The sequence below is a fragment of the Adiantum capillus-veneris genome, chromosome 27, assembly GCF_014529385.1.
Source record: "Adiantum capillus-veneris isolate H3 chromosome 27, ASM1452938v2, whole genome shotgun sequence".
NCBI classification, from domain to species: Eukaryota; Viridiplantae; Streptophyta; class Polypodiopsida; order Polypodiales; family Pteridaceae; genus Adiantum; species Adiantum capillus-veneris.
In genome coordinates this window covers 137393947-137408684 of record NC_140957.1, presented here as the reverse complement: position 1 = coordinate 137408684, position 14738 = coordinate 137393947, and the positions used below count along the sequence as shown (strand labels likewise).

At 46.5% G+C, this 14738-nt stretch overlaps 1 protein-coding gene across 1 annotated transcript in view; it reads right to left on the bottom strand.

The window, feature by feature from the left end:
• Positions 1-362: 362 nt before the first annotated feature.
• The window catches only part of LOC147422816 (cytochrome P450 709B2-like), a 33719-nt gene continuing 19343 nt past the window's right edge, over positions 363-14738 (bottom strand). Inside the window, exon 5 of the mRNA XM_086502793.1 lies at positions 363-1167. Within this exon, the coding sequence (XP_086358919.1) occupies positions 733-1167 (435 nt within the window). The 3' untranslated portion in view covers positions 363-732. The remainder of the gene's footprint in view (positions 1168-14738) is intronic.

Sequence of the window (14738 nt, the reverse complement as noted above, 5' to 3'; positions counted from 1 at the left end):
ATTGGGTAAAGCACACCAAAATAAGAAATTACTGAGAGATCAGAATGCGTTTAAAATTAGTCATTATGTCTTGATGGTGGTGCTCACAAATAATGTGCAAAAGTAAGGGATGACACATAGGAGCTCTCGGAGTAAGGGTAGAGGAGCATTCTCTAGTACTACACATCGAGCGGAGGAGCAAGTTGAGAGAAGTAAACTTGTGATGATTCGATCTCTCGCTACCATTCACTACTTTCAACAAAAATGACGAGAAAAGAAAGCTGATAACAAGCTTTAGTCGTACCAAAGGATAAATTTGATTGCAAGGAGATGTGGTGACGAGTGTGTTTCTTAGTTACTTAACTTTCCTTCAGAACAAATGGTGCCTCATGTAAACCATAGATTTTTAATTAAAATAGTAAAGAAGATTGGTGGGTTACTTCATGGTGAAAATCATAAAGAAATTAAATGGTGGATGAAGTTCCACATGGTCAAAGCACCGATCAGACTAGGTGGTTTTGTAAGGGGCAAATGTGTATGGTGCCAAGCCTAAGGGGCACTTTGGCTCAAGCAAACATCAAATTGTCAAGGAGAAGATTCAAGTACACAGTCCCACCTATAAACAGAGCTATTCTTCACGTACAAAGCTTTTCCTGGGTAAGAACTGAAGTCACTACCTATGTGCTTACGTTTCAAAAAAGGAAGCTATCATAATCCATGGGCTGCCTATTGCATGAAAACTGATAATGAGGTTTAGCTTTGCTTCAGTTTTTCAAAGATGATTTGCATCCCATGTTGAGGTTGCAAGGTCAGGATAGTGGTTGGGCAATGGCTGTAACCTGGTGACAAAGAGAACCTAAACCTCTCAAGCATCATGGCAAGGATCGCTCTTGCCTCAACCATGGCAAAGTTCTGTCCCAAGCAATTTCGTGGGCCCATGGAGAAGGGAAGGAAGGCTGATGGTGTCTCACATGCACTTCCCACCCCATCTACAAAGCGCTGTGGATTGAAGTCCGATGCATCTTTTCCCCAGTATTTTGGGTCACATTGCAAACTGATTATTGGTATCATCAACAGTGTGTTTGCGGGTATTGAGAGACTTCCTAGTATCATCTTTTTCTTTGTTTCCCTTATTATCAAAGAACCTGGTGGATAAAGGCGCAATGACTCATTCAGCACCATTCCTACCTGCAATGATACACAATCATCATCCAATACTCTCATTAAATGAGCAAACAGGGAGATGCTCTCTCTCTCTCTCTCTCTCTCTCTCTCTCTCTCTCTCTCTCTCTCTCTCTCTCTTCCCCCAAAGAAAAACCTCCTATTAAAATAAACATCTCAAGAGCACACTTCTCAAGATAAAATACACAAAATATGCCAATCACCATTGAGGTGTGATCCCAAAATCCATAAAATGTACAAATCAAATACCAAGACTATTTTTCAATCTCTCAGATTTTCCCAACACATACCCCTCTATATCTTGGAGGACTCTACCTATTGACAAGATACCATCAGATGGTTGTTTGCACGGTCTATCCGTGGCTGTTGCAGCATACAGTAGCTTCTATAGGGCAGACTGTTGAATCTGGCTTTACTTGTTTGGGCTTTTCTGGTGTAGATTTCTCAGTCTGACCTTGGAGTTTTGTGGATCAGGTGCCTGGCAACTTTGGGTTGTGGTTTCCTCTTGTTCAGATGAATGAACGGTAGCTTCTACAGGGGCAGACTGTTGAGACTGGCTTTACTTGTTTGGACTTTTCTGGTGTAGATTTCTCAGTCTGACCTTTGAGTTTTGTGGATCAGGTGCCTGGCGACTTCGGGTTGTGGTTTCCTCTTTTGTTCAGATGAGTGACCACAAATCTTCATCGACAAGATTGGATGTTATACGGCCACTATCCCCTATATAGATAGTTCTAATAGAGATGAGATTCCTTTAGCTGTGGTGATGACACAGTATGAGGAAAGCTTCCCACCTCTTGTATCTTATAGAGTTGTGAGACCATTGGGGATGTTGCTGTACCCATATGTAGCTCTGATAGAGATGAGATTCCTCTTGTGCTCATGACACAATATGGGGAGAATTTTCTACCTCTTGGACGAGATAAAAATGTGGCCAAACCAAGCTATCTGCACCGTAATCGTCCTGTGAGAAGAGACTAAGCAGTTTGTGCTGATATGCTTGTATCTCCTGCCTCCAAACCTCTGGTGTCAACCAAAGGCGATCCATGCCAACAATATCACGAAACCGCATCTTGGTGTGGCTCTAAATCTCCATGAGCTATGAGAGAACCTCTACCCATCAAGAGAGTAGAAGAGCCACAACAAGACGAACAGAGCCACAACGAGACCATCTCAAGGCGGCTCCAGATATAGCCACAAAATCCTAGATCTCTCACATCTCGCAGTTTCACTTCCCAAAGGAGTCCAGAGAACTAAAGCCACAACTCACACTCCAATCTACAAATCTTGGGAATGGACTTGTCATAGAAGAGATCCAAGATCTTCTCCAAAAGACCAAGGGAATGCTCCTCCGAAGGCAATGACCATGTAAGGTCGAATGGACAGTCTCTATCCACCAGTGATGAAGGTGTCAAGGTGATGTTCCCATATGCAGTGAGCACGGCCATGCCTCTCGTAAATCCACTCATACAGTATGTATCAATCAAGCCACAAGTCATACACCCTCTGAAGTCACACCCATCGATGTCAGATTGGATGTAAGGTCCCTGTAGATCACATGCTCAAATGCAAGGTCAAGCCAAAGTTGAGGTTCATGTAAGCAGCCACAATCACGACTCACCGATAGACCGCACCGACCACCACCAGCTAGTATCCTGTCAAAGGGTAACAGAAGGAGAGACAAAGAGGTGACTATCCAGCCTACTATCCGCCGGAAAACATGCCTGCGAGGGGCTGAAAATGCGGCTGAAATGCAAAATTCAGCATGCTCGTGCACTTCCAGCACAGACTTGAGTGGTGCAGAGCGTCCATACAGGATAAGGACTCTGACCATTAGAAGGCTGAAAACAGAGAAAAATCGGCGAAGTAACCACCATATAGCCGTCGTCATTGTTGAACCGTTCAAAGAACCTGTGTAAACGGATATCCAAAGGCAAGATCTGATGCCAATCTCCACCACAATTCCCTATCCATCGTGGAGAAACCCTCATAGCCGATCTCAAATCTGATACTCAGTCCAAGTCCTTGTGAGAGTGCACGTGTGCGGAAGCATGAGAGAGAGAGAGAGAGAGAGAGAGAGAGAGAGAGAGAGAGAGAGAGAGAGAGAGAGAGAGAGAGAGAGAGATGAAATGAAATGAAATGTTATATTAACGTCTTCAAAAAGCCAAAATGACCTATGAGACCAATCTGTTACAAAATGGTGAATCTAATACCATGTCTGGGTACAAAAGAACTAGATACTACTACTAGAATCTAATACTACTAGATACTACTACTAGAGAGAGAGAGAGAGAGAGAGAGAGAGAGAGAGAGAGAGAGATGAAATGAAATGAAATGTTATATTAACGTCTTCAAAAAGCCAAAATGACCTATGAGACCAATCTGTTACAAAATGGTGAATCTAATACCATGTCTGGGTACAAAAGAACTAGATACTACTACTAGAATCCATCCTCATCTACACTCTGGATATCGAGAGAGTATGGCTCGAATCCTCTGCTGTAGTCTCCGTCGATGCTGTGTAGCCCCTCTCCTCAATCGTGGCCGCCTGGATCTCTGTAGCTCCAGTGCTCGGTCGATGAGAGTGCCAGTAGTGGCAGAATGAGTGTGGGCCGAGCTCTGCAATGATGCCTGCTCCTATGGCTGTCCCATATCTAGTGAAAAGAAATCTGTAATCTGTCTCTAGGACTGTCTCTCTCTATCTCTCCCCAGTAAAGTGTCTCTATGTCTGTGTAACTCAAGTAGACATAGCCCAAGACATCTCTAATCCTCATAACTCATGACCCTAGAGAAAGGACTGAAACCCTCTCTAAATAAGCAATGGAAACGGCCCCGTATCTCATAGTACACTGTGCAATGACATATGTAATGTAGCTCTGTCTCTGGCTCTAACTGGCATAAGCGGCATATCTTGCTGTCTGCTGGTATCCCTCTAAATCTACCCGTCTCAATCTCCAGCTGATGTAAAAATGTGCGTATCTGACCAATGGCACACCGCAAACCATGAGACATATGTGTGTCCATGTAGTTGGGTCGAATCACAAACCCATCGCCTGTGAGGTGGAGAAGATGCTCTCTATAGAAAGCCATCTTCGTGCCCAACTCCTGAGGCGGCTCTATCCATGTCCTCCTGGTGTCCAACTGGATCAGGTCCTGACGAATGAGTCTAGTAATCTCCACCCGTGTAAGAGACATCGAGGGTGCCTGAAGAGAGTACTGGAAAGGGGGCAACCTGTCCATGGTGAAACCATGCGTCTGAAACCATGATGTCATCTGTGCATACCAGCATGAAGTGTCCCCCTGAAGAGCTAATTGTCTGGAAGACTCAAGGGCCAGTCTAGCATATCTGTCTCTAGTAGTATCCCACAAGCTATGCACGAAGGAGACTGTTCTGGTAAGCGCCTCAATCTCCATAGGAGGGGCAACTAGCTCTACTCGTAGCGTGGGGTACGGAGGCCTTGGCTTTGATCAGTCGAGAGATCATAGATACCAAGGGCCTCTCCATACGTCTCCAACCATCCTAGCCTACAGAAGGTCCCCATGTCTGCACCCCATACAACATAGCTGAGGCTACTAAGGTATCAAAGAGCCATAACTTTGTCCGAGGTTCCTGGAACTGAATCTGCGAACACATCCTCTCCAAGCCTCCCAAGGCCGCAAAAGCTCTCGTCAATCTAGTCTCTGCTGCTCTCCCCAAAGAAAACCTCGGCCCCATGAAGACAACCCCAAGGTAAGCGTATGCATCTGTATACTCTACAATCTCTTGACCATATGTGAAAGTCGGTGCTGATCTACTGATCCACTGTGGTGTGGTGTTAAACACCATAACCTTGGTTTTACCAAGGTTTACAGACAATCCACTATCCTCTGCAAATTTGTGTAATGCATCCAACTGTCGTTGCATACCCTCTGGTGAGTCAGAGATCAACACAATATCATCAGCATATAACAACAATGGGATCCACGTCCCTCCCAGTTGGGCACCTCTATCACCCTCTCTGTCAATGTAATCAGACACCTCATCAACATACATACCAAATAGAGTAGGACACAATGGGCAACCTTGTTTCACCCCAATGGTGGAGTGAACTAAATCAGATATCCCCTTCGGAGTGCGTACATGTCCCATCACTTATCTATATAGAGCCATAATCCCCCAAATCAACACTATCGGCGCCCCCATCTCTTGCAGTTTGCGCATCAATCGAGCTCTCGGTACCATGTCAAATGCTCTGCGGAATAAATCCGTCTCCCATGTGACATGCCCTCCTCAATGATGGCTCTGAGTGTCAGAATATGATCAAGAGTGGAGAAACCCCTCCTAAAACCGGCCTGGCCCTTTGCTCGTACACCCTCACCCTCTGCCCAATAACTCAACTGCTGCTCAAGAATGGATGCATACAACAATGCCAATGTGTGTCCAACCATAATAGTGTGGCAATTCCCACGCTCTGTAGGATCACCTGCTTTGAAGATAGGCACAATAGTAGACAATCTCCAAGTCTCAAGTAATCCCTCACACATGGCACGATTGAACAACACTGCAAGAACCTCTACCAACATATCTCTAGCATGTTAAATCGCTCTGCTACTAGACCATCATGATCATATGCCCTGTTGGTCCTCATCCTGTCAATGGCTCTCTTTACCATCTCAGTGGTAAAGAAGGTGCTGATAGGTGGGCATGGCTCTGTAGGATCTGGAAGGGGGTCCTGTCCAGGAACCGTATATAACGATGAGGCATACTGGCCCCACACATCAGGAGAAGTAATCACTAGGGGAGGGGAGTGCTCATGAAAGAATCGCCATGCCTCTCTTGAGTCTCTACTCAAGAACAGCTGATACAAGTCTCGCTCCATCTGGGCCAAGTAAGCTCGTTTCTTCCGTCGCACAAGGCATCCGGAAGCAATCCGAGATTTTCTGTAAGTGATGACTCCTAAAAGAAGATACCTCTGAAGCTGGGCTCTCATCTCTCTGCACTCCTCATCATACCAACTATTTTGGGGCATGCTCCCAGAATACAACCTTCGAACCTGCTGAGTGTGTGGGTATGCCTCTGATGCTGCACCATGCAGTGTCTCAGTCAGTAAAGTGGTGCACTCCTCCACTAAGAGGCCAGGACTAGCTGTGCATAGACGGCTATAGATCTCCTCTGTATAAACTGAGTCAGTCTCTGGTGTAAATGTATAATGGGTATGTGACCTACCTCCTGATGTCTGGGCTGTACTATACTGAAGTGAAACAGAAAATGTCAAAAGTACATGATCCACTGCTACGCCCACTGATCTGGCTCCCACTATGAAATCCTGAATACAAGGAATAAAGCTCGGTTATACCATAACATAGTCCACTGTACTGGCCCCATGTCTGTGTTGAAAGCATGTGAAACCGGATGCTCCAAGAAATCGCTGTAAGCCATTAAGTATGGCTAACCCATGTGCAGTCGTCATCTCCGTGAGGTATCTCCCATACTCTGTCTGCTCTCTATCATGTGAGCATCTATTAAGCCCCAACTCACCCACATCCAGCTCTCTAAGCATCTCATCTGAAGTGTCGTAGAAGACTGTCTGAGAGTTGCCCGTTCGGACATTGAAGTCCCCTAGGAGGATGATATTACCATCCCTAGAAAACTCCCTTATATCATCATCTAGTATAGAGAAAGGTGATTGTCCTCTGGATGCAGCATATACTGATGTACTTGGGGGGGGGGGGAGTAACATATGGCAATGTATAGAAATCGGCCTGTGTCAGCTCTCAGCCTCACCCACATGTATCTAGCATGATCATCTCTCCGTACAATATGTGGTAGTGGTTGTAACTCCTCCCTAAATAGCACTGCTACTCCTCCTGAACCTCTACTCCCATGCTCAGATCTCGCGACAATCCTGTGGGCTGTCTCCCATCTGTATCCCACCACATGTGGCATAAGCTGTCCGGGGGCCTAATGCGTCTTTGAGAAGAAAACAATGTCCCTGTCTCTGAAATTGTCCTCAAAGGCACCAACGTCCAACCTCATAGATCCATTACAATTCCAAGTAGCCATCTTCAGTGTGGTCTCATAGGTCTCACACCGTCATGTAGAGCGCCGCTCTACAATCTCCACCTGACCATCTCTGTAAAAGGCCATCTTTCCCTTCTCCCTTGCCGCCGTAATCTCTAGCATTACCTCTCTCATATGCGCAAGCTGTGAGAGAGTGAGATCATCACCGAGAAAAATACTTGTCTTCTTGAGAGTAGGCCTCTTTCTCAAGAATTCCTTCTTCTCTTCCAAGGAGGGGAAGCGTAGTATGAGAGCTCTCCCTTTCGAAGATCTCCCAGGCCATCACTCTTCTTGCCCACTCTCCATACCTTTGTGTGTGAAGGCTTGTCCACCCCCATCATGGATGTGAAGCTTGTGACCTCTTTTTCCACGTTGTTTATGTCCTTGAGGCCGGTTACCCTCACATGTAGAGCCCGGATCCTCCTTTGTTCCTCTTCGAGGGTCATGTTAATAAGAGTGGGTGTACAAGGAGCTTCCTTACCTTTCCCTTTCTTAGCAACCTCAATCCATTTTTCGGCCTCCTCTACTTTCTTTTGTGTTGCGGAGATGACCGCGGCCCATGACTTATTCTCCTCACCTTCCTTGATAACCCATATTTCTTCTATCATGGTAATAAATTATTCCATCATGGATGGCTGAATTTTGCCTTCTTCGAGCTGCCCACTTTTTGCTTGTAGATTTCGGATGATGGAATCTTGGATGACCGCTTTCTCCTCGAGCGAAGTGATCCTCCTACATATGCCATCTCTTTCTTCGTTCCGACATCCTTTTCCCTGTCCACATGAAAGAGGCTTTGTGGGCGGCCGGCGAGGGATGCGCCTTCTTACATGTGGGGGAAGCCGTTGGCACTTCTTCGACGCTTTCCATGATTGAGAGAGAGAGAGAGAGAGAGAGAGAGAGAGAGAGAGAGAGAGAGAGAGAGAGAGAGAGAGAGAGAGAAGATGAAGAAGAAGAAGAAGAGAGTCAATTCACCGCACTCAAGAAAGCTGTGCGAGCTGCAGTAAGATGTTTGACCCCCTTTTAGGTTGGAGAGAGAGAGAGACACAAAACACCAGAGATGGGAAAGAGGGCGATCAACCCTCCACTGACTACCAGAGCAAGAGACCCGTACAATGATCAGATGTGTGTGTGTGTATGAAATGTGTAACCCCCCCGCCCCATATATATGAGTGCCCAAGGTGGGCGCCCAACTCAAGTGGACGGCCGGCCCCAAACTTGGGCGACCGGACAAGGTACAAACTATGCTATGGGTGGCTAGCCCGGAGACACTAGCCGTACAAGGAAGTGCCCTAGACATGTGTGAAGCGGTGTAAATCTAACACCCCCTCTCAGCACCTAATGTTGAACAAACCGCATGAAGCCGAAGATGTGAGGCAAATGATGAAGATGTTTGTTGCAATGTCTACAGCAGTCTGGGTGTCCCAAACTCCCAGAGATCTCCATGGAAAGATGCCGTTGTGAGCAGTGTAGCAAGCTGCTGTACTCTGCTAATGCAATGTGAAGGTACTGCGTGAAGGTCTCGAACTGAGTGTGAAAACAACTCCTTGTCGTGAACGAAGTGCCAATAGACCTACAAGTATCCTGCCCAATAGGATCTGTGGTGTCTGTAGTCAAACCGTCTGGAGAAAATGGGAAAGCCCAAGAACCGTCATGAGAATGACCGGAAGCCTGTCAATGCATGAACCTGTAACCCAGTGTGGTCAGGTGGCTAAGCTGTGTAAGAAAACTCCGGGAAGGCCAGATGTAGCAATCTGTGCCATAACGTCCTCCGAAACAAGGAAAGCCAGACTAAATAGTCTGCACTGTAGAAGCTACTGTAAGCTGCAACAGTCACCGAGAGACCGCACGGACCACCACCAGATGGTGTCCTGTCAGTAGGTAGAGTAATCCAAGATGAGGGGAAAGGCAGACTCAACAGTCTGCATTGTGAAGGGCCTCTGAGAAGAGGTGTGATCAGACCAAGTTGTCTACACCGTAATCATCCTGTATGAAGAAGGGAAGCCAGACTGAGCAGTCTGCCCTGTGAATATCCTCTGAGAAGAGGAAAAGGCCAGACCAATCTGTCTGCGTCGTCTTGCTTGTATCTCCTGCCTCCATTCCTCTGGTGTCAACCAAAACAGAATCCGCGCCAACAACGCCACCAAACCGCGACTCGGTGTGGCTCTCAATGTGAATGAGCTGGGAGTGGCATACTGCCCAGGTCGAGGAATAAGTCTGTTGTAAGGTTACTAAGGGTGTGTCTAAGTAATTCTGAAGGTGGCAATCCAAATGATCAGGAGCGTAGAAGAGCAACTACACTACCATCCAAGCCAAGCTCCGGGTGACTCCGGATGTAGACGCATAATGATGCCTGATCTCCCGCATCTTGCGGGTAAACTCTCCAAGAGAGTCCAAAGCACTGAAGTCCCACTCTGGTCTGTAGATCCAAGCAATGAACTTGTCCAAGAAGAGATCCAAGATCCTCTCCCTAAGTCCATGTAGATGCTCTTGTGTAAGCAAGTGATCTGACATATCAAGGTCAAGTAATAAGTGTGTCCACCCAAGATGGCGGTGTCTTCTTTAGGAATGTCCGAATCCCATATGCCATGAGCATGGCCATATCTCGCGTGAACTCCTTTGATGAATGCATAGGTGTGTCCACTGTCCATAGCAAACCTCTTAGGTGGAGCGGATGAAACCGGCCCGTAGGGCGGTAGGCGTTGGCTTTCACCCAAAATTCTTTACTTTAAACACACACACAGAGCACTTTGCAAAGGAGACCTGTAACGGGAATTAACACTTAATCACACACGGCTCGGAAGCTAGAATGCTCCGAGCAGACGCCGACAACCTGTAGGCCCCAAAATTGGCGCCCCTTTCGGTATTTTTTTATTCCTTAGGAGGGTAAAGTACAAAGAAGAGTCCTAGGAATCCTTTGACTGTATCCCACTAGATACCGCCTGTTTTGGCCAAATTTCGGCAGTATAACAACCCCAAAACTTGCGCGAAACCAATTCCCCTGCTGGAACTCGCTTCTACTGGCATATACCCTCTGATTCCTGTCCAAAAACAGTAAATTCAGCACGCTGTATTTACTGGTTTTTACCCTGTTTTCAGCCCCAAACAGTCCCCCTACTGTCCTCTGCCAGTGGGGCACGATTCCCAAGTGTCCCGGCGTCCGTATGGCTGAAAAACAGTCAAATTACAGCGCATACACAGCGCTGATTTTGCACCTGTATGGTGAGGTTATGACCCTCACCAGTGCCTGCTTTGGAGTAGCAGCTAGCTACCCCTGTTCCTGCTCAAGGAGGCTCTTGCCTCAGCACAAAAGCATGAACCCACACAACTGTACATCAATCAAATGAGGAGCCCTCTTGTGGGGCATCACATAACTGCACGTAGGGGGGAGAGAGAGCAGTGTGTAGTGTGCAGGGCATCACTCCTAGCACCACACTGTACATGAGAGGGAAAGGAAGCACTCCATAGCTCTTAACCTGTGACAAAAACTGAAATGAGGCCTCTCCCAACTTAAAAATCAGCGCCTATTTTTCTATAGGAGGAAAGTCCATGAAAAACTGACACTTGGCGCATTTTCAAGCATTTTCCCGTTTCGGGTTTGCCGCTTAAAAATATCCCAACCGACGCGTCAGTTGACTTCGCGGCAGAGTTGTAAAATGTTCCCCTAGTCATACCGGAGGTAATGACGCGAACACATTTCACGGCCCAAAATAGCAATTCCCTAAATTTTAGGAGATGCTTCCGTTGGGCTCCCACTGGTCTTCTGACCATCTATCCTCATTGGAACCGCATCCAAAAGTGCAATGTGGCCCAACTGTCGGATACTTTTTGTTGGTAGTCCCACCTTGACTTTACGCCTTAATTGAGTTCACTTCCTAGTATCCACCAACTTACTAAGTGCGACGGGGGGAACTATATGATCTTGCTCTGAGCCTAGACATCCTCTTACCATACGAATTCCAGTGCCGACCACTTTCCGTCTGCGGGTGAATCTACCGTTCACATTGGCCATACAATGTCCGACCGTTTGCTACTTCAAAAAGAGGGTCTCAAAACAAATAAAATAAACCCCATTGGAAAGAAACCAACAACCAAGGTTAGCAGTTGCCACTTCTTTGTGACATGGTTAATAACTGCCACGTCCTCGTGACAACGGAAGTGAATGTTGAACTTTGATCAAGATGAGTGCTCCGAACTGTGCTCAAGGGTTCCTTTTACTTACGGAAGGAAAAGCCTTCCGTTCCTTTAGTGAGAGAGTGCAAGGACACAAACAAAGTGAAGACACTGTGAATGAAGGTGCTAAGACTGAGAGATAGAGAGAGAAGAATACGACACCAAAATGTTGTCAAACCCTCCTCCGAAGGCCCCCCTCTCTATGGTGAGAGCGGTCTACTTATGATTGCACAAATCTCTACAATGCTTGGACTTGCCGACAATGTCGACAACGATGAGGACGACGACGAGACGGGCTGAAATCTGAAAATGCTAAGGGCTGAGATCTACAAATCTTTATCTGCTGAAAACTGACTTTATGTCGATGACGACGGGGATGACGACGATGCAACGACGACGTGCTGAAAACGCAGATGCTGAAATCTGCGTTTTCCAGGCTGAATCTGCAAACTTCGATGAATCTAACCGTGCGGCGAGGAATTGCTGTAGGAAGGTGAGATCTGCGAGGGTTTGGCGGTTCTTCTGCGGGTTTTAAATGCTGAAAACTGAAAACGCTGATGCTTGTGGAGATTCCATCGCGAAGATCTGCAAAAACGCTAAAGTGTCTTGCAGATGCAAAAACGCTAGGGCTGAAAACAGTCTTGCGGTGGAGAATCTGCTAACGCTGGGGAGTCTGCTACTTCTTGTTGTCGCCAGGCTGTTGTCAAAGCAAAAACGCTGGCTGATCTGGTCCAAAAACGCTAGCCTTCTGCTGGGATGCAAAACCGCTAGGGCATTTGGGGGTTCTGCTGAGAAGTTGCCTGTTGAGCGAGTGCTCCTGCTGCCTCCTCTGCCAGAAAGTGCTAGCGCTAGGTTTGCTTATATACAAACTTAGCAAAATTGCCCTACCTACTTTCCAACAAAAGTCACTTGAAAATAATAAGTGAAAAATGTCAAAAATAGATCTAAGCACAGTAAAAATGCTACTGATGGGATATGACTGGAATCTGATGGCCATGCTGTGTGCAACCGGAGGATTTGCATCTAGTCTAAGTGACTGGTCGTGCGCAGTTTGGGAACAGACTCACAAAAGTGCCAGATCACTTCCTATCCTAGACTGACTTGATTGAACTAAACCCTGGTCATGATGTAGCTTGTCCACGGACACATAGGGTTGGATGTGTCACGTGACATCCCCTCCTTTTCAAAGTGAGGTACTGATACCGAACTGTATGGCGTCGCGGGAGATCGCCAACAACATCCGGAATCCTCGAAAGGACTCTTCGCCGGCCCACTCTGAGGTGTGGGTCGTGCGATACTTGAACTTCATAAAGGTCTTCAACGCTTGCTTCTTTGGGCCGTGCCGAAAGCGACACAAAATCATCTGCAGCTCCTTCAATGCTTCAACTTTGTCTATGGACGTAGGTCCAGCTTCTTCAAGAATCTCCAAGGCTGAAAATTCCTGAAACCACTTCCAACACAAAAACATGAACATACCTATTCCATGTAAAGTGAGTGGAGAAAATCTCGTCTTCCTAAAAGACTGTGCATGCAATGTAGATGAACAAATAGACAGAGTGTCAAACCGTTCACCACACGCACGCAAACAATGAGATCGAATCTTGTCTTGCTGATCTAAATCAATCAACTGTGGCAATTTACAACGGAAATGCCCATGCTTGGTGCTCATACTTTCATGTGCTCTTTCTACAACTGTGTCGTGCCAAGGACGAGACATGGAATGTGACTTCCTTGAATGCATACTTTTCAGCTTTTCATGAATAATCCGCATACATCCGTGCTCATTCATGAGTGAAACGTGCTCAACGTACAATATGTCATGCCTAGGAAAGGGATCACATAAAGACGCTGACTAAAATACAGGAAAAGATCACGAATGAAACACTCGAACAATGCCTGCTGACTAATCATTCGAACACATAGTACTTCCTATGAGGGTTCTTTGGACCTAGGCTCGAGAGGCCAAGATCAGTTCTTCGTGTTTGATCGAATCTGCCTTGGGGGGGGGGGGGGGGGGGGGGGGGGGGATCGATTCGAATCGAATGCAACGAGGTTAGCTTCGCTAGAAAAAGCATCAACTAAACCATCCTCCTTGTAAACAATCACATCGTGTTCATACAAATCATCATGCTCGTGAGAAATCACATAATCTTCCTGCAAATCATCATGCTTGTGAGAGTTATCCATCTCATCATGCTTATCATTATCATTCAAATCATCATGCAAATCATTGTCATTCAAATCATCATGCAAATCCTATGTGTCATGCTTTGGAGAAGAAGAGACTGAGAGAGTCTCTTTCCCGAATCTCTTGCATCTGTGTCTACATTTGAGAAAAGAGTCACAACATCTCTTTCATGTATCGGTCGTTCATTGCTTGACTTGCTTTGTTCGCGCTATCAAATGCTGCTTGGCTTTCTTTGTTCTCGGATCAAACTCTGCTTCTCTTTCTTTGTTCTCGCGCTCGTGCTCACACTCTATGGCTGCCATTCGTTCTTCGTATTCACAATCTATGGCTGCCCTTCTTTCTTCGTAGGCCTTTCTTTCTGCTTCTCTTTCTGCTTTTCTTTCTTCGCGTTCTAACTTTCTTTCCATAAATATCTGCTCCAACTCCTCCATAGGAGTTAGTGCAATCCTTGGCGTAGATGGGGAAGGGGGAGGGTCAGAAAAACCGCCTGGTGGGAAAAATTCTTCTTCACCACCCTCATGCTCATCACTTCCATGCGAAGTATCCATTCTGCTTTGAGTGATGACCGTCCACTAAAGTCGTGGGTTCATGTGGGTTCTTGTGGTCTTGGGTTCTTAAGTTCACAAGGAACTTGGGTTCTTGGGGGGTCTTGAGTTCTTGAGGTTCTTGCGGGTCTTGAGGTTCTTAAGGTTCTTCTTTCACTTGCATCTGTGTTAGAGAAGGATCTTCTCTTCACCCGAGTTCTGCTCTTTTCTGTGGACGCACCCCTTAGTGGCCTTGCGCTTACACCAAGGTTGTTTTTTCCCACCTCACGTCGATTGGCCAGCCGCTAAGTGCACGGTCCGCTCTCAATGAGTGAAAAGAGGCACAAGGGGAGGCTGGACAAGCCCTTCTTTCTTGGGTTTCCTGTCACTCTTCAAAAACACGATTAGGAATCGACACGCCCAAGTTGTCTTGGGTTACGAGTGACCTCAACAAGCAAAAAAAAATATGTGGTTCTTTCCTTTAGTGATACAAAACACTGCCAAAGCTCTGATGCCAATGTTAGGTGGAGCGGAAGTGAATGTTGAACTTTGCTCAAGATGAGTGCTCCGAACTGTGCTCAAGGGTTCCTTTTACTTACAGAAGGAAGAGCCTTCCGTTCCTTTAGTGAGAGAGTGCAATGGACACAAACAAAGTGAA